General features: G+C 43.2%; 2 protein-coding genes across 4 annotated transcripts in view; both read left to right on the top strand.

Moving 5' to 3' along the window:
• The first annotated feature begins 6927 nt into the window (after positions 1-6927).
• RPS7 (ribosomal protein S7) lies at positions 6928-14071 on the top strand. 3 transcript variants are annotated; one of them, XM_035543052.2, is made up of 7 exons: positions 6928-7049; positions 7658-7739; positions 8155-8226; positions 9714-9857; positions 11400-11464; positions 13208-13358; positions 13955-14071. In XM_035543052.2, the coding sequence occupies exons 2-7, from the start codon at positions 7665-7667 to the stop codon at positions 14030-14032; spliced, it is 585 nt and encodes a 194-aa protein (XP_035398945.1). In that variant the 5' UTR covers positions 6928-7049; positions 7658-7664; the 3' UTR covers positions 14033-14071. The 3 variants fall into 3 exon arrangements, with proteins under 3 accessions (XP_035398945.1, XP_035398947.1, XP_035398946.1); XM_035543054.2 differs by lacking the exon at positions 6928-7049 and adding an exon at positions 7286-7436; XM_035543053.2 differs by lacking the exon at positions 6928-7049 and adding an exon at positions 7310-7450.
• A 7186-nt stretch (positions 14072-21257) lies between these two features.
• Positions 21258-26639, top strand: part of COLEC11 (collectin subfamily member 11) — a 38372-nt gene continuing 32990 nt past the window's right edge. Inside the window, exon 1 of the mRNA XM_050709890.1 lies at positions 21258-21328. The gene's annotated coding sequence lies outside the window, so the exon portion shown is untranslated. The remainder of the gene's footprint in view (positions 21329-26639) is intronic.

Genomic DNA, 26639 nt, shown 5'->3' with positions numbered 1-26639 from the left:
GCAATGGGCACAAACTGGAACACAAGGGGTTCCACCTGAACATCAGGAAGCATTTCTTTCCTGTGTGGGTGTCAGAGCACTGGCACAGGCTGCCCAGGGGGGCTGCGCAATCTCCTCCTTGGAGATCTTCAAAAGCCTCCTGGACATGGCCTTGGGCAACCTGTTCTGGGTGGTCCTACTTGAGCAGGGGCTTGGACCAGATGCCTCCAGAGGTCCCTTCCAACCTTCTGTGATCCTCTGATAACTCAAGCATCCTCCATTTATGGTGGGAAGTGGTATTTGCAGTATTTAAAATGATTTTTATTGTGTGGTTTCGGAGAACCCCACAATCTTTCTGCCTGCTTCAATTTTTGTATTAGACCTTTCCTCCAAAAATAAGAGTTTTCGCTCTCCCTGTAAATAAAACTTGGTGCAGTCATGTGAAGGATCAGAGCCTCAGCTACTAAAAGACAGTGAAATCTCACTGGTGTCTTCAGTTAAAGCTCTTCCTTGCCCACCTAATTAATGATCTTGTTCCTGTGATGAGCTCCAGTGGACTCCTGGTCTTTAACAAGTCATTAAAATGAATTGAGCAGCACCCAGGAATGAGCATACCCTCATACTGTTGCACAATCCCAGTTTATCCTTCTCATCCTGAAAAGCATTTGAAGAAGGAATGAAAAATATGAAAAGTACAAAAAGATGGTGCAAACTTCCACATATTTAGTACTTCAAAAGCCATAGACCTGAAGGTCATTAAACTGTTTCCCAGACTCAACTGCTTTGAAAATCCCACATATCTCAGCATGGAACAGATATCCCATCCTATCTCCAGTTCCATGACCTTTTGTGCCGGCTAGCTTGATTGGAAATGTGATAGCTAACTGCATGCAGGGTATATGGTGTCACGGAGGAAGAGAGAAGCTGTGGCTGGGCGCATCCCCTTCATTGGGGTCCTTGAGAAGGGGGGCCTTCCATGGCTGCCCAGCTCCACATACCACACCGAGCTCAGCCACAACCTGCTGTCTCATGTCCTCGTGTCAAGCAGTATCATGTACTTGGAGAAGATCTTATGCATCTTTTGACAGACCTTGGTGGAATACAAAAAGAATTTGGTCAGAGTGGTATCAGAATACATTTACAGCATTTTTTCTTGCATCTTCCAAGATATTCACAAGACTTAATGCTATTCTTATGTACACAATGCTTAGTTCTGTTTATCTCAGAACAAGATTATTTCCTTGAATTATCTCTAAAGGTTTCCACTGAGACTGTTAGGCTTTTTACTATTTCTTGTTTGTGATATTTTTATTTGGTTTGCTTTTCTTTTAATTATGCCTTTTTATAGCAGATGGGTTTCTTATTCCTTACAGGTTTACACATTTGTATAACTTGTTGTCTTATAATAAAAGAGCGACCATCAATAAGTGACAGGGAAAGAAAAGACCTTCCACTGCACTCATTAATTCTTGGGTTGAACAGACAGATTCATACATCCAATTTACAGGCAAGGACTGAACAGTAGATCTTCTGCTATCATGACCAACATGCAGAATTCAGTTTCAAACAAACAAACAAACAAACAAACAGACTTTGAAGTCGCCTGAGTACCATGTATATTGCCTTCATTGCTTTTTCTCCCAGTTGGTAAAACTGAGGCTACATATGATCAGCCAGCCCTACCCTTACTGCTGCATATCTGTTGCTGATTTCTCATTGCTGTTCTGTTGTAGCAGTAAGACAGACGGATCTCTTTCCTCTTGTGGCAGCTGGCATTTTTACGATCGTGCCTATCACTAGATAAGTGAACCAAAACTTGTTTGATTTATTCATTTATTAACATATTTTCTTGGCAGTCATTTCTGTATTTATAACTGACAGTCTGCAGAAAAAAATAGGACTTAATATATGTATACAAAAATACACTCATAACTTAAGTATGAGCGTGTCTGTAAGATGCTTTTATTTAAACTCACTGTAAATGTTAGTGTGGCTTGTCCCACATTAATGCACATAATGTATACATTTGCTAAACATTTTAATCTTCTTTGATAAATATTTTAACTTGAAACATGTTTGAATTGAAATGTGGTTCACTTCAGAAGCTTTTAAAGCAAAATTTGATGAGACCTCAAAGAAGGAAGCATCTTCTATTTTAAACTAAGCTTTTAGATAGGTAGGTCACTAAGTAGTCACTTTATCTAGGATACCCTACAAGTGTAAGTTATATTAGCATCTGATTACATTGATTAAAAATATAATGAGAAGAAAAGGAGATATTGCTTTTCCTGCTTTTCTGAATCGAGATCTTGCAGAACAAAAAACCTGTCCAGGCTTCCATGTAAAGCTATGTGTCAAAGAAGCTGCAAAGCTGCTTCATCCCCTAGCATCACAATCTTTAGTGGAGCCTTAGAGGAACAGTCTACCAATGTGCATTGACAATTTGGCATGGTTATACAAGCCTCTTCCAGAGAAGTGAGCTGGTAACATACTCAGTTTTGCTTCTGATTTTAGAGTTCTGACCAGTTTTGCCTTTTGTTTCTTCCAGTTAATATATTAAATCATTTTATTGATAGCATCAGAAGACCTTGTCCTGTTGCTTTCGGGGTCCTTCTCTAACACTGCTAATTCATTCTTTCCACTTCTTTGCCTGGTCCATTCTGAGTCTGCCTGACATATGGACCTCATTAATTAGTGGGTGTCAGAAAGGAAACATCTATTTGCACATTGTTCTCTCAATTCTCACATCGGTCTATTCAGTAGCACTACTATCATGGGGATGGGAAACCTTAGAAAGTCACATTGCTTTTGTATTTCTCCATTAACACTCTGAACAGTGCAATTTTGATCCATCTGCACATCATCTAGTCTTTCTGCCTCTTGTAAAGGATTTCTCAGTATAAACTGAATGCAGACTACTGGAATGCTGAGATGATTACTTTTCTTTTTTCCTTTTTTTAATCTTCAGTCAGATCCTCATCATTGCTCTTCAGATAATTTCACATCTCTATAAATACTAATCTTGAATGTCAATACGAGTTGGGCAGTTTTTCATATTCTGTGAATTCATGCAAGGAAAAAAGAGTGACTCAGGAGAAAAATGGCAGCTGAACAGTTTGATTTTCTGACTATCAGAAATTCAGCAAAAAGCCTCTAAATGATAAAAATAGGATAAGCTGCCTTCTGCAGATGCTTTGGCTGATTAGCATTGCTTTGTGTGGGTGTGTGTGTATGTTCTTGGCAGTGTTTTGTTTATAGCAGGAGCCTATCACTCCACTGCTGGATTTTTTATTTATTTTATTTTATTTTATTTTATTTTATTTTATTTTGTAACAGACTATATAATGCTAGTGAATGTGGTATTACATGTTAAAATTGGCTGCTCTTAGGGTTATTCAGAGAATCTAAGTACTGAGCCAGTGCTCTGAACCACACTAGCCTCTCTGGGCAGCGCATGCAAGAGCTGCACACATACCTCAGAATGGGACTTGCCCTTCAGAAGGGAATCTGTCATGCCTTGGGGTACCCACCTCCATAGTGCAAGGTTTTAGCTCCATTTTAGATGCACAGCCAGGTGCATTCACCTGAATCAACATACAAGTCAAAACTGGAGTGAATTAATTATTCCTTAAAGAACTAAGAGGTATCTCTAGATCAGCTCCCCTTGTCCCTGTGGGTGACTTCAACTTGCCAGATGTTAACTGGGAATGCAACACAGCTGATACAAACAAGTCTTCAGGCTGCTCAGAGAACTAGTTAGTAAGGTCCCCAGGGAAACTGCCTTTGAAGGTGTTGGGGTCCACCAGTGATGGTCAGCTTTTAAGTTTCACCTCTTAAGAGCACAGGAAGAGGCAATTCCAAAATATCGGAATTCAAGCAGACAGGGCAGAAGATCGGCTTGGCTGAGCAGGGATCTGAGCAGCTCTAGAAAGAGCTTAGGCAGAAAAAGAAAATGCATTGCCAGTGGAAGCGAGGTTGGGTGACATGGGAGTACTACAGAGATGCTGTTTGCCATTTTAGGGAGAAAATTTGTGCAGCCAAAGGTCAATTAGAGTTGAAGTTGGACAGTACTGTGGGAGACAATAAAAAGGGCTTTTTAAAACATTTCAACAGCAAAAGGAAGACCAGAGAAAACATTGGTTCATTATTTGATGAGGATGGCGACTTCATAAATAGGGACATAGACAAAGCAAAGACGTTTAATGCCTTCTGCACCTCTCTCTTCAACATTGATGGTGAGCTCTGGGACCCCAGGTGCCCGGAGTTGGAGGACTGTGATAGTGGTAATGATAAACTCCCAGCCAACCCTGAACTTGTGTGGGATTTGCCTCTGAAGCTGGCTGCATTTAAGTCTATGGGGCCTGATGGGACTCATATCAGGGTACTCAGAGAGCTGGCTGATGTCATCGGGAGACCTCTCTCAATTATTTTTCAACAGTTTTGGGAATCTGGAGAGGTTGCACTTGACTGGAAGCTGGCAAATGTGGTTCCAATTTTCAAGAAGGGCAAGAAAGAAGACCCTGGTAATTACAGGCCTGTCAGGCTCACTTCAGTGCCTGGTGAAATTATGGAGAAGATTATTCTGGGAGTTATTGAAAAACACCTGAAAACAACACAGTCATTGGTCCCAGTCAACACGGGTTCATGAGAGGAAAGTTCTGCTTAACAAATTTAATTTTCTTTTATGACAAGGTCACCCATCTAGTTGACCAAGGGAAGCCAGTTGATGTAATCTTTTTGGATTTCAGAAAAGCTTTCAATACTTCTGGACAAAATGCCCAGCATACAGCGAGACAAATACATAATATTGACAGCTGACAGGTTGGGCTTAAAAGGTTATAGTAAATGGGGTTACATCAGGTTGGCAGCCAGTTGCTAGTGGGGTTCCCCAGCACCCCATTTTTGTGCCAGTTCTCTTCAGTGTTTTCCTAAATGACTTAGACCCAGGCCTCAAGTGTATGCTAAGTAAGTTTGCAGATAACACTAATTTAGGAGGAGCTGTTGACTACGTTGAGGGTAGGGAGGCCTTGCCTAAACTGCATGAAGTTTAACAGGAGCTATTGCCAGATTCTGAACCTGGCACGGGGCAACCCTGGCTATATATACAGACAGACTGGGGGACGAAAGGCTGGAGATCAGCACCGTGGAAATGAATCTGAGGGTTTTGATCGACAGAAAGTTGAATATGAATCACCAGTGTGCCCTGGCAGCCAGGAAGGTCAACGTGTCCTGGGGTGCATCAAGCACAGCATTGCTACCTGGTCGAGGGAATGGATTGTCCTGCTCTGCTCTGCGCTGGTGAGGTCTCACCTGGAGTAATATGTGCAGTTTTGGAGGCACCACAATATCAGAAGAAAATAAAACTATTGGAGAGCATCCAAAGTAGGGCTATGAAGATGGTGAAGGGTCTAGAGGGCAAGACATATAAGGAGCAGCTGAAGTCACTTGGATTGTTCAGCCCAGAGCAGAGCAGGCTGAGGGGAGGCCTCATGGCGGCCTGCAGCTCCCTCACGAGGGGAAAGGAGGGGCGGGCGCTGAGCTCTGCTCCCTGGGGACAGCGACAGGACCCGAGGGAACGGCATGGAGCTGGGACAGGGGAGGGTCAGGCTGGGTGTTAAGGAAAGGTTCTTCACCCAGAGGGTGGTCGGGCACTGGGACAGGCTCCCCAGGGCAGTGGTCACAGCACTGAGACTACTGGAGTTCAGGAAGCATTTGCACAGCATCCACAGACATAGGGTCTGATTCTTGGGTGGTCCTGTGTGGAGCCAGTAGTTGGACTTGATGATCCTTGTGGATACCTTCTGACTTGGGATATTCTATTCTATTTTAGCAGCTTGCAACTGAATTGTTAATAGTGCTGCCTTTGTTATAACACCATATATAACAAAAATTGCTTCCAGTTATGAGAGAGTATGTGGAGCCCAGGACTCGTATTTTGAGTTAGCACCTGAACATAGCAGACGACTCATGAATCATTTCTGTTCTAATGACTACTTAGTAACTCCCTGCCACAGGGCCTCTGGGTTCTGCAAGGACATCCTCCCTGGGCCAAGGAGGGGGCTGAACATCAGGGGTGAACTCGATCTATTAAATTGGATGCAGAAAGATGAAATTGTGAGTATTAAAGAAAGATCATCTGCTATCACGCTGTGTTTTTAAAGCTGGTGGCTTCTGCTACCAGTTTTTATATGGTGTTTTGTGTGTGTGAGGGAGCTGCTACTGGTTTTTATATGACATTTTATGTGGGTGAGGGAGTGCCAGAAGAGGTAGCAGCACGTTTTGCTGGTGGTTTTGGTGTTCACTGGCCACTGTGCCAGGCTGCCCAGGCCCAGACCCCATTTTTACAGAAATTTACAGAAAATTTACAGAAAACTGCATTTACAGAAAACGTGTTTCGTCACCAGAGGCTGCACCCCTGAGGGGAGCGGGGCAGTGAGGCTGCCTCATGCCCCCCAGACCCAAGGAGAAGCAGGCTGAAGTGGGGTGCACATGATGGGGATAAGGCAGGGTGGAAGGGGGGACTCTTCCTAAAAAAGGAAAAAAAAAAGAAAGAAAAGGAAAAAAGGAAAAAAGGAAAAAGGAAAAAAGGAAAAAAGGAAAAAAGGAAAAAAGGAAAAAAGGAAAAAAGGAAAAAAAAAAGGAAAAAGGAAAAAAGGAAAAAAAAAAAGGAAAAAGGAACAAAGGAAAAGAAAAAAAAAAGCCTGTGAGGGAATGGCGAGGACACCACACTACCCGCAGGCAGAGGCGATGGCAGCGCCCGCCGCCCACATTCCGCATGCGCGCCGCCACCACCGCTCCCCCCTCCCTCCGCTCTTTGCCCCGGCCCGCTCCCCGCCGCTGCTTCTGTCGTCATCCGCGCGCGCCGTGCCAGCACTCTGCGAGCCCTCTGTGGCGTCACCCCGGCGGAAACCCTCCGCTCTCTCCTGCGCGCGCGGCGGCTCCCCTCTGCCCTTCTTCCGTCTTCGGCTTCACCCTAGGGCGGGGCGGGCGGGGAGGAGCGCTCGGAGCAGGCCGCGATTTGCGCTGCTCTCGCGAGAGTTCTCCCTCTTCCTAGGCCGGCGCTGAGCGAGGTGGGTGCCCGGGCCCCGCTCGGGCCTGGCCGCCGCCGCCATTTCCCCCCCTGCAGCCGCGATATGGCGCCGGGGGCCGGGCTGGCCGCCCCGCGGGCCCGCTGGGGCCGGGATACCCCCGATTAGCGCCCGCCCGGGGCCCGATGGGCGCGGGAAGCCCGGAGTTGTGGGGAGGGAGTCGCCGGGGGTTGTCCTCCTCCTCCTCTTCCTCCTCCTCCCCCTCGCTCCCCGGGTGTGCTCTGAGGGGAGGCTGCCGGGCCGCGAGGAGGGGGCCGGGGCCGGGGCTGGGGCCGAGCACGGAGCTCCGGGGTCAAGCACGGAGCCCTGGGGGCCGTGAGGGGCGCACTGCCCGGCCGCACGTGGGGCTCCCGCCGCTCCTGGGCCACGGTAACCACCAGGGTGTAAGTGGAGGCCTCGCTCCTCAGCCCCCCAGCCGCTCCTCGCCTTGCTGCGGTCCCCTTCTCTTGCGGCGGGGGTCGTGTGGATGTGAGGTGCTCCTCGGTTTCGTTTTGGAGCCTGCGGCCGAACGGCCAAAATCTGCTGTAACGCTGTGCTTGCCGCAGAAGGCGTGTTGCCGGTGGCAACTGAGATGTTGTTTTACGTTGCAGAAAGGCCATGTTCAGCTCTAGCGCAAAGATTGTGAAGCCTAATGGCGAGAAGCCAGATGAATTTGAGTCGGGTATATCCCAGGTATGTGTGTTTTCTTTCTGTTGTTTGCTAACCAAGTGCACGTTGTGGAGGCAGCGTTGTGACAGCTGTCTAGAGTGTAAACTTTGAGGCTGATGCTGTCTAAATGTGTTCCTCTTTCCTGGCTTTCCTTATGAACTGTGATAGTTTGCCTGTGTTCCTCACCAGTTGAATTTGTTGTATCTATCAGTGTGCCTTGCAGGAAGCAAAGTCTTTGCTTAAAAGATACTTGTAGCTGGTCAGCCTGTGTTCTCCACCTGTTGAATTTGTTGTATCTGTCAGTGTGCCTTGCAGGAAGCAAAGTCTTTGCTTAAAAAATACTTGTAGCTCATTTCTACCGCTGTGGACTGTTCTCAAGGTTTTTTTTAATGAGTTGAACCCCATATAATGGATTTTTCTGAAACTTCTTTTTCTCTAGGCTCTCCTGGAGTTGGAAATGAACTCTGACTTAAAGGCTCAGCTGCGGGAGTTGAACATCACGGCAGCTAAGGTAGGCCAGACCTTCTCCATGAAGAGAGATTCTCCATAAGAATTGCTTGGTAGCTTGCTCTGTGTGTTGTTAATATTTGTCAACGTTAGCATACCGGTTGAATGGTACCTTTAGTTGTATATAGCCTTTGATGGTGTTCTGTATGCTGTTGTGGTTTACCTTCTGATATTTATTGTTAATGTGTATGATTTTGTAGTAGCTTCTTTTTTAGGCATTGGCCTGAAAAGGCATTGTAAAAACTCAAATGGCAGTTTGGTGCTTTAAGTAAGTGTGTTAATAGTAAGTTCTGCATTCTGTGTCTGCAAACTGGGCTTGAGATCCGACTGTTTTTGTGGTTATCAGTGATGCAGATGTTATAAAGTTCTTGTCAGGAACATAAACTGTAATACTCCTTGTAAAGTTAGTTTGCTATAAATCCTGTTTTAGGCAACAAGTGATAGATGAGAGGTGGATCAATATAATAGGCTGACTTGATTGTGTAGATTAGCTTTTCTCTTTTTTTTTTTAAGTCTAAGTTTAAAGAGGCCACTGAGTTTTTACAGCAAGAAGAAAATCACTGTTAGAATTTGTCAGGCTCAGGGACCAGGCGGAACTTCTGAAGCTGATTGCTGTAGCTAGAGACCCAGACGGGCTGCTTTTTGGTTCTTTCCCAAGCCCGCTGACATGCATACATGCACAAAGGCACAACTGATCAGAGCTGAGTTAAAGAATGTGGGAATGCAGAAATCAGCTTGGTATATGTGTTAACTTCACTGGAGTTCAGGGCCCTACAGAAAAGCTGGTTTGCTGCTGAAGTACATCAGTATGTACTCTCTGCCATGAGGAATCTTAAAAAAAATAATCTGGTATTTACTGGGTTTAACTACCTAGTCTTATGGAGAAACATTTTGTGCGTCTGAGTTAGGTCATGTGGGAACATAGCTGGTGACGAACAATTCTGTTGGAGAATGAGCATGTCCCTGTTCTGATTCAGGGGAGAAGTGCCTTGTCAGCTGCTACAACTTACCTAGGTTTTGAACAACTGTGGGAGAAAATATTCTGTGTTGGTGTGATGTAAATCTGACTTTTGTAGGTGAAAGAATTTCAAGCAGTGATTCAGGCCTTGGAAAATAGTGGACAGAATATCACTGCCATGAAGTAGCTACTCAAAAAGAAGTTATTACTGTAATCTTCGTTTAGAATCTGTTAGAGGCAAATAATTCTTGAAACTTTGTGTCAGGATGTAAGTAACATCTCAGGTGTGATGGTAAGATTCAGGGAGCTAGAATCTTTGCTGAAACAATGAGCTTTGCAGCACTCATTTACAGCGTAGCAAGTGCTCTGACAGGTTTTTCTGTTTAATCCTCGTGCTTAAATGCATGAAAGCATTTCATGCTCTTGTTTTACGAACTGGTAAGCAAGGCTACCAAATGTCTGTGTTCAGAGGGTTCATGATCAAACTGACCATTGCTTCTCAACCCCTAGGTAACGTTTTACTTCTGTTTCAGGAAATAGAAGTGGGTGGTGGCAGAAAAGCCATCATTATCTTCGTACCTGTTCCTCAGCTGAAATCTTTCCAGAAGATTCAGGTGCGGCTAGTTCGTGAGCTGGAGAAGAAATTCAGTGGAAAGCATGTGGTGTTCATTGCTCAGGTAAAACACTTTTAGAATAACAAAAGCTTTGGTTTGAAGCCATCCCTGGAGGTCATTTAGTCCACCCTCACGCGTGAAGCAGGACTATTACAAACATTAGATCAGGTCAGCCATGGTTTTGTCTAGCTGAGTTTTGGAAACAGTCAAGGATCAAGATTCCACAACCTCCCTGGATAACCTGTTCCAGCGTTGCGCTGCCCTGCTTGTCTTGTCCATTCAAGGTAACAGTGATACAATGCGTGTTTTTGTACCAGTAGGAAATGCAGCGAATGTCCTTCTGTGGATGTAAACTAAAATGATTTCAGCTAGGAGCCAAGGCTGTGTGAACTTGTTGGTGAGATGGGAAGGTTTCCTTGGAGGAGGATGTAACTCCTGTTCTGGTCTCCTTCTCCTTCAGAAGTTTGAGAAGCAAAGCTTGAAAGTAAAAGACAGCAAATACAATAATAGTAGCCATAGTGCTGAGATTATGTAAATGTACTTAACATGGAAGAGGAATGGAAGAGGAAAGGAAGACCTAAATCAAATGACTTAACCACAGTTCTGAGTTTGTAGAAGGAGGTGAACAACAAAAAGGTGATGGATGGCTCTGTGGGCAGTACTAAGGGGGAAAACAAACTCTGGAGGTATGTCTACAGGGCGGACAACTAGTTGTTAGACTGCACCTCTTCAGCAAAAATTTTGTGAAATACTTCTAAGAGAGCCAGAGTACCTTACCCTGAATCTTTGTGGACAAAAAAAAACTTTCAATGAAGTACTTCTGGCTTGCTTATTCTCAGTGCTAGAGAATTCCCTGTCAGCATAGCAATCCGTATCTTAAAAGGGAATATGTGCAGTTCTGCTGAAGGTGAAATGTTTTTTGAATGTGACACAAGCCAGTATGGATTATAGTGCCACCCTATGTGTACAGTTGTGGAGAAGCTCTGATGTGTTGGTTGAAAGTGCTGCAGATGGCTACAGCTGCATCTAAAACTCAAGGTGTTAAAACATCTCCATTTGCAGATACAGAAGTAGGAAATATGCCTTAATCATCTAAGCTGTCATAAGTATCTGTAGATGCTGTTCTTGGAACAGAATACTTCAGGGGTTGATCAGGATTGAGTAGTAGATCTCGTAATTCAGAGCAGTGTTTCTGTCTCAGTTGTCACCTAGCTGTTTGTGGGATTGAGATAACCTTTAGTTTGAAGCAGGGGAGTAAACTCAGTCCACTAGAAACTGAGATCTCTCTTGCCCCAAATCCGTTCGGATTATTAATGTGGTGTAATAAACTGCCCTGGCTGTACGTGTGGGGAGTGAGAGTAATGAAATATTCATTTTTCAGTGTACTGAAATAATTTCTCATTGATAGATCAGAAATAAAGCAGTATGAGTATTTCAGCAAGTAGCTTTGGGCATGCTTAAGTCTCCATTTTTTGGTGTTTCATGTGTCTCATTCCTAAAAAATAAAAAAAAAAAAAAAAAATTTACAGAGCACATAGTTTAAGTTGGTTCTAAACACTACATACTATGAAATGACATTCCCTTGTTTTTTTTCTCCATTAACAGAGGAGGATTCTGCCCAAGCCAACAAGAAAAAGCCGCACAAAAAACAAGCAGAAGCGTCCCAGGAGGTAAGCAAGTTACATTAATGCAGAATGACAGACTTTTGTAACTTGGAGGCTCACTGAAGTAACATTTAGTTGATTTTTTTTTTTGAGAAGTCACTTAAATGATCGTATTGTTCTGTATGTTACTGCTTAACAGTGTTGAAGTACTGTTTGCCATTTGACTGCTAAAAGGTGCAGTAAGTAGCGAGTCTTTGATCAGTGTATTGTATTTTTGGGGGGAACTTTCGTCTGTATTTCCCATTAAAGCTGCAGCCAGTCGGTAGCCAGCAATAGTGACTTAAGAACAGTGACCAGAATAGTGGCTTAAATGACCTTTCCAGCTGTCTCCATTTTCCACAATGTGCTGACAAGATTTTTTTTTGAAGCTGTAGGGAGAGTCTCATTACATGATAGATGTGGAAAAGACAGGGCTGTGATACTGAAGGGATGCAATGAGGGAGAGAGTGGTTGAGGTAGGACGTAAGTGTAAGTAGTTCTGCAGAGTGTGATTTTGACAGCAGTAATGTAGTCCTTTGTGTTAAATGGCATTCCTGCTTTTTGAGTGTCTTTAAGATGATGCTAGATACAGGATGCTACTGTGTTAGTGCCTCTTTTATGCTTTCTCTATCTTAGTGTGTCATAACGTAGCTCCTTCCTTGAAAGTTTGTCCTCTTCATGATACATAGCCTGGTCCTTCTTGCAGTCCCGGTACTACACTAGTGTCCTACCTAAAGTGTCTCTTGAGATTTTCAGGCATGGATTTTAAAGTTGCAATTTTGTAGTACTTACCTACCTGCAGTCCTGCCAGACTTTGTGTCTGCTACATTATAGCTAGTGTTGCAGGCTGGCAGGAGGAGTTGGATCTGTGAACCTGGTCAGCGCCCTGCTGCGTTCAGCAGGAGGGAAGGAGAGTGTGCAGGACTGTCCCTTTCACAGCCTGGCACTAGGTCAGACTAGTAGGGTTGTAAAATTGACATGTGTATTGCAGAGCGTAGAAACATGATGGGTGTTGCTCTATCTTCACTATCTCAATTTGTGGAAGTTTGAAATGCAGCTACAGAAACATTTCTTTGTTATTAGTGATTTTGCCTTGAAACTGCAGATGGGGAAGCGGGGAATCTTACTAGCCGTCTAGACTTGTACACAAAATAACCTGGATTTTTCTGATTATTGTCTGTCTTTGACAGTCCAAGAGCAAGTTCAAGAACACAAGTGTAGCCCATGTTTTCTAAGCAGAGGCTAAACTTACCAGCTAGACTTTTCCTGTAATATACCACAAACTGTTTGGGTTTAGGCAGATGAAGAAACCAGTGTTTTCAAAACTGGCTATCCTGTAAGCATGTTGTATTATATGTAGTTCATGTTCTTGCCTACTTTCTCTTCCAGTGAATGTCTGGCAAAATTGCAGATGGGACAACTTAGTTCCAGTGTAAAACTTCCTTAAATGTGTAGAAATAGTGTTTCGGGATTGTTGGGGCAAAGCAACGTATGACCTAATAGGTAAAAACCTGGCTACTGATTTTTTTTTAATTTTTTGTCATGCACTCTAAACTTGTGCATGCAGCGTAGAACTTAGCTTTTATTTCTCCATGATCTGTGAAAGAGTATGAAATTGTCACCATGTACAAAAAGATCAAAACAGGAAAAAAAAATAATATACCACTGAAGTTTTAAGCAAAAGCATGCTACAGAATGTTTAAGCCTTGGCAGACTAGGGAATTTGGCAGACTGAGGACGTGTTTTAATGATTCGAATGTGGCATTTCAGCCGTACGCTTACTGCAGTGCACGATGCCATTCTTGAAGATCTGGTCTTCCCGAGTGAAATTGTGGGCAAGAGAATCCGCGTAAAACTGGACGGCAGCAGACTTATAAAAGTCCATTTGGACAAAGCACAACAGAATAATGTTGAACACAAGGTAAACAAATTTACATTATTCAGAATGGGGTGGCATTCTGACATTGCTGCATTACTTAAGAAACTTCTCAGCTAAAGACTTTTGGCTAAAGCTTTTCTGGCTTGTGACAATGGAGAAGCTCCTGGTGTTTTTGGAATGAGATGCTAAAGATGAGGCAAAGGAATTTTGAACTAAAGCTCTAGTTCAACTTGTCAAAACCTCCTTCCTGACTGTAAAGTAGTTATATTGGTTTCTTCATGGGAAGAGGGGGAGGGGTTATTTGTTTTTAGCGCAGAGCACTTAGTTTTGAGCTTCAGGCTGTACCAAGCACATCTGCTTAAGTCCTTGATCACTTTTTTTTTTTGTGGGGACACATTCAGGAAAACTTAGATGCAAGGGTCTCCTCTGCTTGCAAATGAAGGAGGTTGTAAATATTTTCCATAAAACAGTTGTTTTCTATGTAAATGCTCAGTTACCTTATTCTGGAAGAAAAGAATCAGCCTCAGAGTTGGTTTCATGTGAAGATACAGTGGGAAACAGTGTAATACCTAAACTGTGTTAACATCAATTTTATTTTTCTGTACAGTATATATAAACAAGATTGTCTGTCTTCACAGGTGGAAACATTTTCTGGTGTCTACAAGAAGCTCACAGGCAAAGATGTGGTGTTTGAGTTTCCAGAATTCCAGCTGTAAAGCGCAAAAGATGGCTGAATAAAACAATTGTTCATATAACAGAGTAATTTCATTTAAATTTGCAATTCCGAAAAGCTAGGTGGGAATTAACTGGTTCATGAGACTTCTCTACTTTCTGTATGAGTGGCATTTCACTATCAAAGTACTTAGCCACCAGCATTTTCTGGTCAAAACATGACTCTGGACAGAAGAGTCTGGAGTCTGCAAAAAGAATCGGCCTAGAAAAATAAAATGAAACATGTCGAGACTCCTTCTAGAGAGAAAGTGGGGAGTTGCATAGAGCAGTGGGGACTCCTGAGTTTTTTGTGCTAAGATGCTCAGTTGGAGACCCACGCGGTCCTGACACTAGAAGAATTCTACATAGCAGGTGTTGTGACCTCTGAAACATGGAGCAATGACATACCCGAAGAAGGGTTTTAATTCTGGGGGAAGTAGGTTTGGGAAGGCATAGGTTGAATCTGAGGTAACTGCCTTTGCTCTTTGAGTGGTAGAACATTGAGCTCTTACCTAAAAGCGGGTATTGCAGCTTCTCACCTTCAATAGAATGAAATGGGAAGACATTTTCATTTCTGCAAGATTGATTATCTTGCTGTACACAAACTACAGTTTTACAGTCATTGGTTTTGCTTTTGGAAGTCATGGCTTTTGTTTCCACCTATTAGCAGTTTATATATGTAAATTAATATTGGGGTAATCTGGGGTAGCCAGGCCATGACTAATAACCAGGGATAGATATGCCAGGGTGAAAGAAGAACTGCTGGAATGGTATCTGCGATCTGTAGATGGTGTTCTATTGCAGTTCCCATACATCCCTGGCCATATGGGGCAGGCATAGCCGTATCATAGCAGCCAAAGGCTTTGAAAGCCCCACACTGAAAGTCTGTACATATATCTAGAAACATTTTCAGCAAGTTGTAACTTTTTTCCAGCTCAGGGGGGAGTTTGACTCTTTGGACTTAGCAATTTATAATGTTCTGAGCAATTCATATGAATTTAGTACTTAACCTTGCTGAACAGACTATCCTATTACATAGGAGGAAGTGGTTAATGCAATAAAAGGTGCCTAATTATGGAGACAGCCTAATAGATGGAGAGCTAAGTAGGTAACAACCCATATACCAGGAGCTCGTAATAGCTTGTGTCTTTTTACCTGGGAGTAAATGGAAGACAAGTGCACTTACTGAGGGTCTTTGTACCTTTGCTTCCTTTTTCTCATTTATTGCGGGTTTGCTTGCTTCCCACTTGATGCATCTCTTCTTGAACTGTGGAAAAACTAAAAGGTTAAAACAAGTTCTACATTGCTTTTGCATTGGAACAGTGAAGCTTTTTAAGTTGTGCCTGTTTAGTAGCAAAGGGCAGATAGTAGTGGGCTGTTACTTTTGCTGCAGACAATGCAAAGAGAACAAAGAAAATACACATACCCTGTTGTAACTAGTAGTTCATTTCCCGCTACTTGCTGACAAGGCTTGACTTTGCACAGAAAAAACAGGCTGTGTCTTTGGAGAAATTTGTCTAAGACCTTTTCCTCTTGCATTTTCAAACTTCTGTCTCTGGTGTATAGCCCTGAATCCTGGCTGTGTGTGGGCAGAGTAATTCCCAAAGATCTTACAACAGAAGGAGTTATAGAACTTGAGAATTCAGTCTCTCGCTGCTATAATGGGCGTTATGCAGGTTGAAGATGGCAGGGGTAAAAAATCTAGTCTCAAGTCAGACATGTTACTAATCTTTCTGCTGTAACAGTCACAGATGGTAGCCTGTGCAAATAGATATTTTGCTGTTGTGGGTTGGAAGAAGCAGTTAGGGGACTGTTTGGAGACTTACCAGATGTTAACTACATTTAATTAGAGGTTGGTGAGTCTACTGGGGCCAAGTAACATCTGCAAGTAGAGGTGATGCTCAGACAGCAGGCTTCAGTAGACAGTATTTCTTCTTTCATGGTGAAATATAACTCAGGTTTGATCTCTTAGTAACAAAAATGTCAGTAGCAGTTCCAGTTTTGACGCGCTGGGGATTTGAAGGGAATCAAGTAAACTGAATATGAAGATGGCAAATGTTGCCAGGCATTGCCAGCTGGCTATACAATTTTTTTCTTGGCTTTTGCTGTAAGCCCTTTGAACTAAATGAAATGCAAAAGCCCATGATGACTCTATATGCAAATTCTCTGAAAGGGTAACGCTTAAAACTATTTATGGTTCTTACATAAACTAAGCTGTGAGTAGAGGTGAGTTTTTGTAACGTAAAAATACCAGGCCATGTGCTCTGCAAAAGACTTTTGTCATAGTTTACCTTTATGCACGGGCTCCCGTGTGTGTTAGTGTCATTGATACAGTCACACAACTCCCTCTCTCCCTTGACAAGCATATCAAATGAATGCCTGCAATCTGGAAAGTCACTTGATGCCATCTGGTCAAGTACTAATGAGGCTGCTGGAATACTGGTGTCAAATGTTACCTTAACCTAAAGGAGCGCCCGTATGAGATGATGCTAGACTTTCCCTATACCTTTCATGCGCTGTCACAGAGGAACTCTGAAAGCGTAATTCCTTGGGAGCTTATGGTCTGGTTTTTGTGAGAAAGTGATGAGGCATTATTCTGTAGCAAGACCTGTGCAGCAATAGTACGTGGATAGTGTCAATGTGGAGAGACAGATCACATACTGAGCACAGAAAAATGGATTCTTGCCTGTCGTGGCCCAGTCAAACAAAATGAGGAACAAGGGCCTTACACTGTTAGGTGCTCTCGAGGCTTGCACCTGATACGAGAGCTTGCCATATGGCTTCCACGTAAGTCTTCTCACAAATATCTTCAAATATTTTTGTCTGTGAGGAAAGCTGCTCCCCGCTGATTTCCACTAGGACTGGTTCATGGACGTGTTACAGGTCTGGTGTGACAAGTTGCTTGAAGTGCTTGACCTGTCTTGTATTAATGTGTTTAATTGGAGGCATGATTAGATCATGTCTGATAAGCCCCCCTTGATTATAAATAGAAGCATTTGGCAAGTTTTAATAGAGTGATCCTTATATCAAGCAGTGTTAAAGGACACGCCATGGCTCCTCTGTTACGGACTGAAATAATCTATTTCCTGTGCCTTCCCTTTTCCTAAGTTTTTTAAGTAGGAAGCCTGAGTTTGCCTAGTCTAAAAGCCAGGGTGATGCCAAAAACAAAACAAAACAAAAAAAACCAAACCTTTAAAACTTAAACTGTTTTTCATCTTCTGTGGTATGGGCTTTGTAGGTCTCTACAGTTGTATCAGAATGGCAGACAAAATATCGATTATGGGAAGTCATGTGGTCCCAGAAAAAGAAGCCTTAAGGCTAGGCTAGGGGAGCGTGAGTCTCTTTCCTCCATACAGGCTTGACTGCAGCATTGATCAGTGCAAACGGCTGACCCCTTTGTAAGCAGGTGGCTTTGGTGTGCTTATTGCCTGCCTTTAGAGCACATGTGTGGAAAAACCTGCGCTCGCTGAGAGCGAGAGAAAGACGTGACACTGGAGCATCTCTTTGTACTAGTGCTCTGTTCCCTGCAGGAATTACGTGTAATTGATCTTATTGTGATCAAGAGGAGAAAGTTTGTTGGATTTGTTACAGCTTGCAAGTTTAGGTATCTCCTCGTCTACCCACAGGTTACTGCTATTCCTTCTTGCCATTTCTTAGGAAAATAAACCTTATCAATGAGTTTCTGCTGTTAGATGTTGTTAAATAGTTAATAGCTACTGGGCAGCACCATGGTTTTCATGATTTTGTGCTGATGTGTCTGATTCAGTTTTGATCTGCCCCTGGAACAGCAAAGATAGAAGTGGAGCCAGGCATTGAAGAGATTTTACCAAATTTAGAGATGAGAAATAACAGAAAAGGCAGTTCTCGTTTCTTACTACTGCTGCAGTGAATGCTGCTCAGAAACTTTGTGCAAATAATGTTGGTGCAGCAACACTAAAGAAGTTGAAGGCTAGTTTTTTACAGTGTAGTAAAAGTTAAAAATTGTATTGCTGTTTCCATGCCGAACTTTCCCACCACACATCTAATGTGTTGTACAGACAAGGTGCTAAGTATAGTTTCTTCTGTTGCTCTGTCCATCAGACTGAAGGGGTGGTGTCCACCCTATGGGGCTGCATTAATGGGATGAGGTACGTGTGGGGATGTTCATGGGCCAGGCAGCTCTACAGGCTCCTTTTTTTCCCCAGATGTATTTTGATACTTAATAAAACTGGTTCCTGTTTTCTTGCCTAAACAGTTACTGTTAGGTGAAGCTAGAGGGAAGGGGATGTGTTTTTGGTTGTCACAGGAGCAAAGGAGGGAATGCACTCAGCTTGCCATTGGGAAGTCGTGGACCTGCTGCATCTCCTTGCCTTTTTCAGGAGTTTGCCCTTGGAGGCTTACCAAGGGCTGGTTAGCAAGGCAGCCCTGGCTTTGAAGAAGTAGAGCAGTATTTGTGACACAACCTGTAATAAGCTGAGCTCCGGCAATTGAGCTCACATTTTGAATTAAAGAGCTTGGGTATTGGCAGTTTTCATCCCTTAAGAAAATCTGATCCAGATTGTTGTTTGCCCTGCTTGAGCAGGGGTTGGTCCAGATGATCTCCAGATGATCCTTCCAACCATTCTGTGATCCTTTGACACCACTGGGTGCCTCACCAAACCAAGGGGAGAATTTTAGGGCTTTGTCATCTTTTCAAAACATCTTTAAATAGGTAGTATTTTAAAATGAGCATTATATTTAATCCTCTTACAGATGGAGATAATGCCAGTTCTCTCTGGAGAGAGTACAAGAATTTGCCTGAAGGCTGTGAAAATGTTTTTTTTTTTTTTTTTTTTTTAAACAAAAACAAAAATCACCTTTCAATAATCAATTTGATTTTGATTTGTGCTTTTTTCTTTTTTTAACTATTTCAGTCCAACGCTTCTATGTAGTTGGTGTTTAACCTGAGCTTAAAGGCTGGGTGGATGTCTGGTTGTGGATCAACCATGATAGCTAATCTAAATCACTGTCTTCTTGTATACCGTGGCCTCTGAAGGTTGTCCCTCTGCATTCTGCAGAGGGTGGCTCTGCCTCTGCAAGGGTGGCTGAAAGACCTGTGAACCATTTCTTGAACAGCTACAGATTTCAGTCTGGCACATTAACATAAAGAAAAAAGTTAGCTCCATAGCCCACAGCGACTGCGACCTGCTGGGGTTGAACAGCTGTCCTACAGTAATTTGGTTGCCCCAGCTGTGGATGGGGACAGGGCTAGGTGGTGAAGCTGGAGAGGTGAATTCTTGAGATGCTCCAGTGCAGTCTGTGTCTTAGTGCCCCAGGTTGCCCATAGTCTGGTTCCAGCGATGTGCTAGCGTGGCTGTACAGCCTCGGGTCAGCTGTCTGGGTGGGTGAAGGAAGGATGCTCATGTCCAGCTGTAAGGGGAGTATGCCCTTTTTTTTTTTTTCCTCAGAGGTGAAACAAAGCCGTATACTTAAAGCCATATACTTCTTTTCTCCTTTTCTAGAGAAAAGAGTTCTATTGCATCTATTGTGTTTGGCCTTCCCTTTTGAACTCTGGACACTTACATTTATTCTTCACTTCTGTTTGCCCAGTGTTTAATAATACCTTTTCTACTTTCCCTGATATGGCTCTTTCTCCCTTGAATTCCATCTCTGGCCTCAAAGTTATTTGCCTGTTTATATAGGGAGAGCAGATATGTATGTAAATGGACGTTGCCTTTGCCATTGTAATATGATCTTCAAAGGCTTGGACTGCAGTCACTTGGCTGCATTCTTTACATCAAACGTTTCTCGTAGCAAGTTGCTGCCAACAGAGTGCTGCGAGGGCCCAATCCTGCTAATTGCCTTCTGCTCCCTCTGAACTAATGCAGCTTGTATGCATAAAACAGCTATCAAGTTGGAGTTGTGGGGTGCTTACCCTGTTACATTTTACATTTTTGTCTTTACTGATGTAATCTGAAAGTGAGCATCAGTTCTTAACTTCTTGTGACCATCCGGTGGGCGTTGAAACACAGAAGCTGGTAGTGATGGAGGAGAGTTAGCTGGGTTCCAGCCCAGCTTGAAAATGGGGTGGTGTAGGAGAAGTTCAACCCTTGTAAAGGTGGTTTCTGAATGCGAGGCACTGCTACCTCTGCACTGCTGTGGAATCTGCAGTATCAGTTATTTTTTTTTTTTTCCCTTACTGCCTGTTTTGCAGCCTCCCCAGAGGAGGGGATGTGCTGGCTGAACAAATCCCCTCCTCCAGAAGAGAGGGGGATAGCTCTGCCAACAGCACCCTTCCCTCGTGTGTAAAACGCTCAGGTGTGGAGTGGTGAAGCCTCAAGTTGGGGCTGTGGTGGGGAAGGAGGTTGCATGCCCCAGGGCCAGGAGAGGAGTGCACGGAGGGGGCTTCTCAGGGAGAGAGGACACTGCCAGTTGTGAGCAGAGTGAGAGCAGTCTATCAGTGCATATCACAGCCCTGACCAGAGCATGAAACCCTCGATGGAGAGGACATACACCCCTACGAGAGCAAATCAGAAGGTCAGTGAAGTGAGCATGTGCTCCTATCACAGCTTTCTCTTGTCTCACAGTCCAAAAGCTTTTTGGTGATTCTTCTCACATTTCAGGGGTGTGAAAGGATACTGAAGGATTTCTGTATCTTTTTTTTCTTTCTCACTGACACAAAATGATGTCAAAGGTGTTTTTTTTTTTAATCTTTAAGCCTGTCATGTGGATAACAGCATTGTTGTGCAGAATTGAGACTGAGCTCTGAAATACTTGCATGTTTCCACTCAGTAAGTCAAGAATGCCACAGCTAACAGCAGGAGTGGGGAGAGTTTAACTAGGGAAAGTGTGTTAGTTAGTCACATAACTCAGTCATATTCACTGCTGAACTCTCTGTGTTGTCATATCAGTTGTTAGAAATGAAGCAAAGCAAGGAAAGTGCTGTCCTAGGGCAGTTGCATGCGTAACTTAGAGCTGAATAGATCTAAATGGTTAAAAAGGGGTTCTCTGCTAGAGAGGAGGAGGGGAGAGTAAGAGTGCATTCCCAAAAAAGTACATTCCCAAAATAAAAAGCTTACATCATGGACCTTTTCAGCTTTCCCACACTTCTTTCCTAATTATTGTCCTACAGGACAGCTGATCTATTTCAAACAGGAAGCTGTTTACAGATAACACTTGCAACTGTGTTGTCTGATTTGTTGAACTGTCGAAAAGCAAAAGACAACCTCTTTTCAAATTAAAAACTGTCAGACTTCTGTAAACAGCAGCAATGAGGTTCATCTGTGCAGTGTCCCTGCAGGCACAGAGTGTTCTGCAGTTCCCATTTTCTCAGCAACCATAAGGTAAGAGGCTTTTATGCTTTCGCTCTCTAGAAACACAGAGGAAAAAAGCTTGGATGTTTGTTAGGGGGCTGTCTTGTAAGCAGCAAAATGATTGGCAATGGCTGCATAGTAGGGGAAGGTAAGGGGAATAACAGCTTGCTCTGTTCTAGCAGATAATGTGGGACCTTTCTGTCTGAGGCACCCATGTGGGTTAGATCGCAGAATTCCTGGTCAGTGTGAGATTTGTATATAAAACGTTCAAATGCCATTGAAGGAGCTCATTCCTTTCTTTGAGCAACAAAGGATGAAGTGGTATTTTAATTTTTCATGCAATGGAAAGTTAATGCAGCTTATTAAGGGGTTATGATTCCTGGTAATACATGACTGATATCTCAGTTTAATTTTGGAAGTGCTCAGTACTTTTCTCCATCCTTCTGCTTCTATTCCTAAGTGGCTGGCTATTTTCTACTTTACAAAGTGAGCTTTTAATACAGCTGGAAGGCAGAGAATAAAGACTGACATTGCAGAAGTGAAGCAGATGACAGCGGATCCAGTAAGGGCTAGAATTACACCAGTGGGTAATTAAGAGTAAGCTTAGTTAAAACTAAATCAAGTTGGTAGCAGTAGTATACAGGACTGTCTAATGAAAATTAGGGTTTTGTAAAGACAGAAAACGATCTAAATGAGCTGGACGATGAGAGTAAGCCACAGTTCAGTAACCAGAAGGCCATATGCCTGCTTTTCAGTTATGGGATAAGAAAACTTAAGATTCATAAAAGGAATTAAGAATTTCCATTCTGACCTCTGTGCATACATACTTGTGCTCAATTAGAGAAATTCAGGAGGGGGATTCTTTTCTGACAAAATCAAGTGACTTTGGAAAACTGAAATACACAGCTTTACTTGCCATACAGTGAAACAGAGAGACTCTTGGCTGGAAATACTACAGCTTTTATATTTGGGTAGTGAAAGATTTTAGGGATACATTAGGAAACTATTGTCCTATGTTTCTGTTTTCAAAAATGAGATCTCACATTTTTGGACATTTCATGTTTATATGATCATTTAAGGCAGAATCATGATATTTTAAGGCATTATAGTGACTGAAGAATATGAAACAAACACTGATTTAATGTTCTTACTCATGAGAATGATGTTAGGATGTCTTTGTCTGTGACAACTTGTTAGACGTATCCGTAATACTTTTTACTGTTTCTGCTGATTGTTGCAACATAAATAAGGTATGTAGATATTGTAAATAAGTAACACTTCCAAGCTGACTCCTCTTAAAATTGTTAGGACTGTCTTTCACAAAATTCTTGCATGCATTCTTTAAAACGAAATTAATACAGGAAAGAATATGTGACTTAAATTCATAGTCAAAAAGGCATTTAAAACATGGCATATTCCTACAGTCAGTGGAGAATTGCACAGTAACTTATAAATTGTGCATCATGATGATGAGTGTTGTTTCTCTGATTAATTTTGAATGATTTTACTCTATTTCAAAAGCTCCATTTAGTCAGCTTCAGGGCTACCCAAAAAATCTCGATTGAGAACAATTTTGAAGTGGGAAGGCCCTTGACAAAGCAGCTTTTTTTAGGAGAAGTGTCAGCTTTCCAGGGTAGTTTAGTTCTTTTGTCAAAGTATTTTGGCTGAAAACCAGAAGAATTTAGCCAAAAATATACTCACAGTGTCTCCTGGGAACTGTAGTTTGTGCTTCGCACTGCATTTCACTACTGGCTGGACTTCCCGGCTGAACCATGCTTCCCGTAAGGCCCTGTGCCCAGGGACTTTGTGCGATTTCCCTTGATGCAAGCAGCACTGTGCTGTATTTTGGGAAGTGCGCTCCAGTGAAAGAGGCTGGTAAGGAATGAGGTGTAGGAAAAGCCCCTCCGATTGCTAGTAGATAATCGACAGCTAGTTTAAAGCTTGAATGCCTTGCTCTAGTTTGTGTGTGAGCCCCATACCACCCAGTTTGTTGTGGGCCTTGAAAGTGTGACCTGTCGGGAGGGTTAGGTGTGTCAGCAGGAGGCTCAAAACCCTTCTGTTGTTTCCATCCGCACAAAAGCCCATACAAGGGAGAAAGCATTTAAAAATGCTTCTGAAACTTTATTGGTGTTTCTGCCAACTTTTGTGCCAGAAGTGTTCCATTTTATATACTTGGAACTGCAAGCTGCAAATACACAGTATGACGGGATTTTGGGAGCGAGGTAAACTGTGAAGGAGTCAAGAGGAAAATCTCCTAGGAGCTCGAGGCTTTTGGAAGTGGTGGTTCTTAAAATCCAGCGAGGTCTTGTCTCACCTGTCTAAATGCCTGTTAAAACAAATCTTGGCCTGGATGATATGCCCTTAGGTGCTTAAGATGTCTGTAGGCATGAAGAGAACTGAAGCTGCTCGAGTTCTTCATTGCTGGACCAGTCTCTTACTTGCTTATTAGGATCCAAGGATTCTTATCTGTTGTGACTATTTGGATGATGCTTCCTCCGAACTGCATCAGGAAACTGATTAGGATGTCCATATGGCATCACCTCGAGGGAGGTGATTGTCCCCCTCTGCTCAGCCCTGGTGAGGCCCCACTTGGAGTGCTGCATCCAGGTCTGGAGCCCCAGCACAAGAAGGATGTGGAGCTGTTAGAGTGGGTCCAGAGGAGGCCCACGAAGATGATCAAGGGGCTGGAGCAGCGCTCCTATGAAGAAAGGCTGAAAGAGCTGTGACTGTTCAGATTACAGAAGAGAAAGGTCTGAGGTGACCTCATCGCAGCCTTTCAGTACTTCAAGGAGTCTTATAAAAAGGATGGAGAAGGACTCGGGTAGATAACGATAGGACAAGGGGGAATGGTTTTAAGATTAGAGGTCAGAAGAAAGTTTTTCACTCAGAGGGTGGTGAGGCACTGGAACAGGTTGCCCAGAGAAGTTGGGGTTGCCCCATTCCTGGAGGTGTTCAACACCAGGTTAGATGAGGTCTTGAGCAACCTGATCTAGTGGGTGGCATCTCTGCCCATGGCAGAGGGTTGGAACTAGATGATTCCTGAGGTCCCTTCCAACCCAGGCCATTCTATGAAGGCATTCTAGAGACCAGAGCAGAGTAGTAAGGCAGATGGTGAGAAGTTTGAGGTATTATTATGTCGGTTTCTTCCTACACTGAATAAAGCACCTGAGTAAAATATGGGCATGGACAAACTATTTCCAAAGCTGCAGGTGAGGCACCTGGCTGCAGCCCAAGAACCCACGGTGTTCATGTGCTGAAGTGCTCTACAGAGTGAAAGGAGGAGAGTGAAGTGCTGAAGAAAGTGACTCACCGCAGCCAGCAGGAAAACACTTGTGAGAGTTGCTCCAGAATTCCTGCCACTGGATGTGGGAATGGACAAATGTGCTGTCCGTAGTGCCAAGTGCCTGTGAGAACTTGGGCTCCAGAAGCTGAAACGTTTTGAAGGTGTGTGGCCTGTTGTCCTTCTGGCACAGAGACTTCAGAAACTGGCTGAAAATAGTTCTTGGAAAGCTGAGCGCTGCCACCCAGCTTCTGTGTAATCTACTGGCCAGGAGTGGGGATATGCATGTAGTTCATTCCACTGCTTCAGTGCCCATCTCCTATCTGCTGGAACAGTGCCCTTGTCACCAGCCTGACAAAACTACAGGTGCATCCTCTTATGACAGAACTGTTTGGAGAATGAGGTTTGGGGTGATTTGATTGAACTTGGGAAGAGGCCACATGTGTGGATCCAGTGGTAGTGTTGCAACTGAGTTAAGCAGGTTGGTCTCTCTTTTTTTTTTTTTAGTGAAGAATGGGGCTAAAGCGTGGAGAATGGAAAGGGTAACTACTTCAGTTCTTGGCTGCTCTTTGGGGGGGGGGGGGGCATTGAAGAATAAAGCTGTCCATAGTTGTGCTTAGGTTCCAGGTATCTATCTTTATTGGTCTGGTTTTAAGCATGGATGCAAGGAGACTGACTCAAGTTGCTCCAGAGAAGGTTTAGATTGAACATGAGGAAGAGCTTATTCACAGAGAGTGTGGTCAAGCATTGGAACAGGCTGCCCAGGGGAGTGATTGAGTCCCTATCCCTGGAGGTATTTAAGAGACCTCTGGATATAGCACTAAGCAACATGGCTTATTATTAGGACTCAGTAGGTCAGGTTGATGGTCTTGAAGATCTTGAATGATCTTGAAGGTCTTGATGATCTTGAAGGTCTTTTCCAACTGAGATTTTATGGCTCACTGTAACTTTTGATGCTGTTAGTATGATTCACTAATTGTGTGGTAATAAGCACAGATAATAAGAAATCCTATTGATAGCTCTCTAAGATGTTCAGTTTAATTTGTTCAGTTATTTTCAGGTTTAGTTGCAGGTCCCTCTAAATTATTCTGTGGTGAGGGTGGTGGTGATTTTAGCATGTATTGGAACTTGCTGATAAAAGTCATGCATTTAATTGTCTCTAGTGGACCCCTTAGATATAGTCCATAGGCCTCCAAGAGACCATGGATCATGAATTGATTTGGTCTCCATCTGGTCTGAATGCTGGGGACAGTCTGCCAGTGTTGTCCATGCTGCAAGGGCTGAACAGCAAAGCTTGTGTGAAGTAGTACTTCTCTTGATAAAGAGAACATCATGAAGAAAGACTGAAGTGTTCATAAATCATTCACCTTCACTAAAGAAGGCCAGAATAACTCACATCCATTTTAAAAGGATTCACAAGCATATCTTTCTTTAAATAACTCCGATGTAATCTATAGTCTTTGGTGTACGAGAATTAAGTAGAGACAAGAAAGTGTGGAAGCTGTAGCAAGGAGATAATATATGTTAGACTTTTTGATTGTCATCAGAGACACCTATAATATAGATCACCTATTGTTTGGCATTTAAAACAAAAGTCTTTCAAAAAAAGCCCATACCCAACTATATATGATGTGAATGAACTGGCAATGTTGGATGGCATGGTAATTATGACTAGTCAAAATACAAACACCAGACCAGACTAGAAATTATTGAAAACTTAGCACAGGAAGCAACAAAAAGATACCTTATTTCACAGGAAAAGAATAATGTCTCAGAGGGGTGTCGATGAGAAACTAGATCCCTGATGGCTGACTGGTTAGTGGAGCCAGGGACAAGAAATCTTAGGGAAACAGATGCTGGGAACTCTTGGTAGAGCAAGAGAAGCACTGCTCATGTGTGCTCTCAGCAGCATCCACAGACACATTTGCACTGTTTCTCTAGTTGTGCAGTGCACTCACAATTCAAAACCAATTGAGAGATGGATGACCATAGCAAGAGCTGTGTTACAAGCTGTAGCTGAAAAGAAATCTTTCGGTGGTTTTCTTTCTTTGCTGTTTAATA

The sequence above is a fragment of the Cygnus atratus genome, chromosome 3 (assembly GCF_013377495.2).
Source record: "Cygnus atratus isolate AKBS03 ecotype Queensland, Australia chromosome 3, CAtr_DNAZoo_HiC_assembly, whole genome shotgun sequence".
In the NCBI taxonomy this organism is placed as follows: domain Eukaryota; kingdom Metazoa; phylum Chordata; class Aves; order Anseriformes; family Anatidae; genus Cygnus; species Cygnus atratus.
Note: the sequence above shows the minus strand (reverse complement) of the source record. Positions and strands in the feature narration are given on the sequence as shown.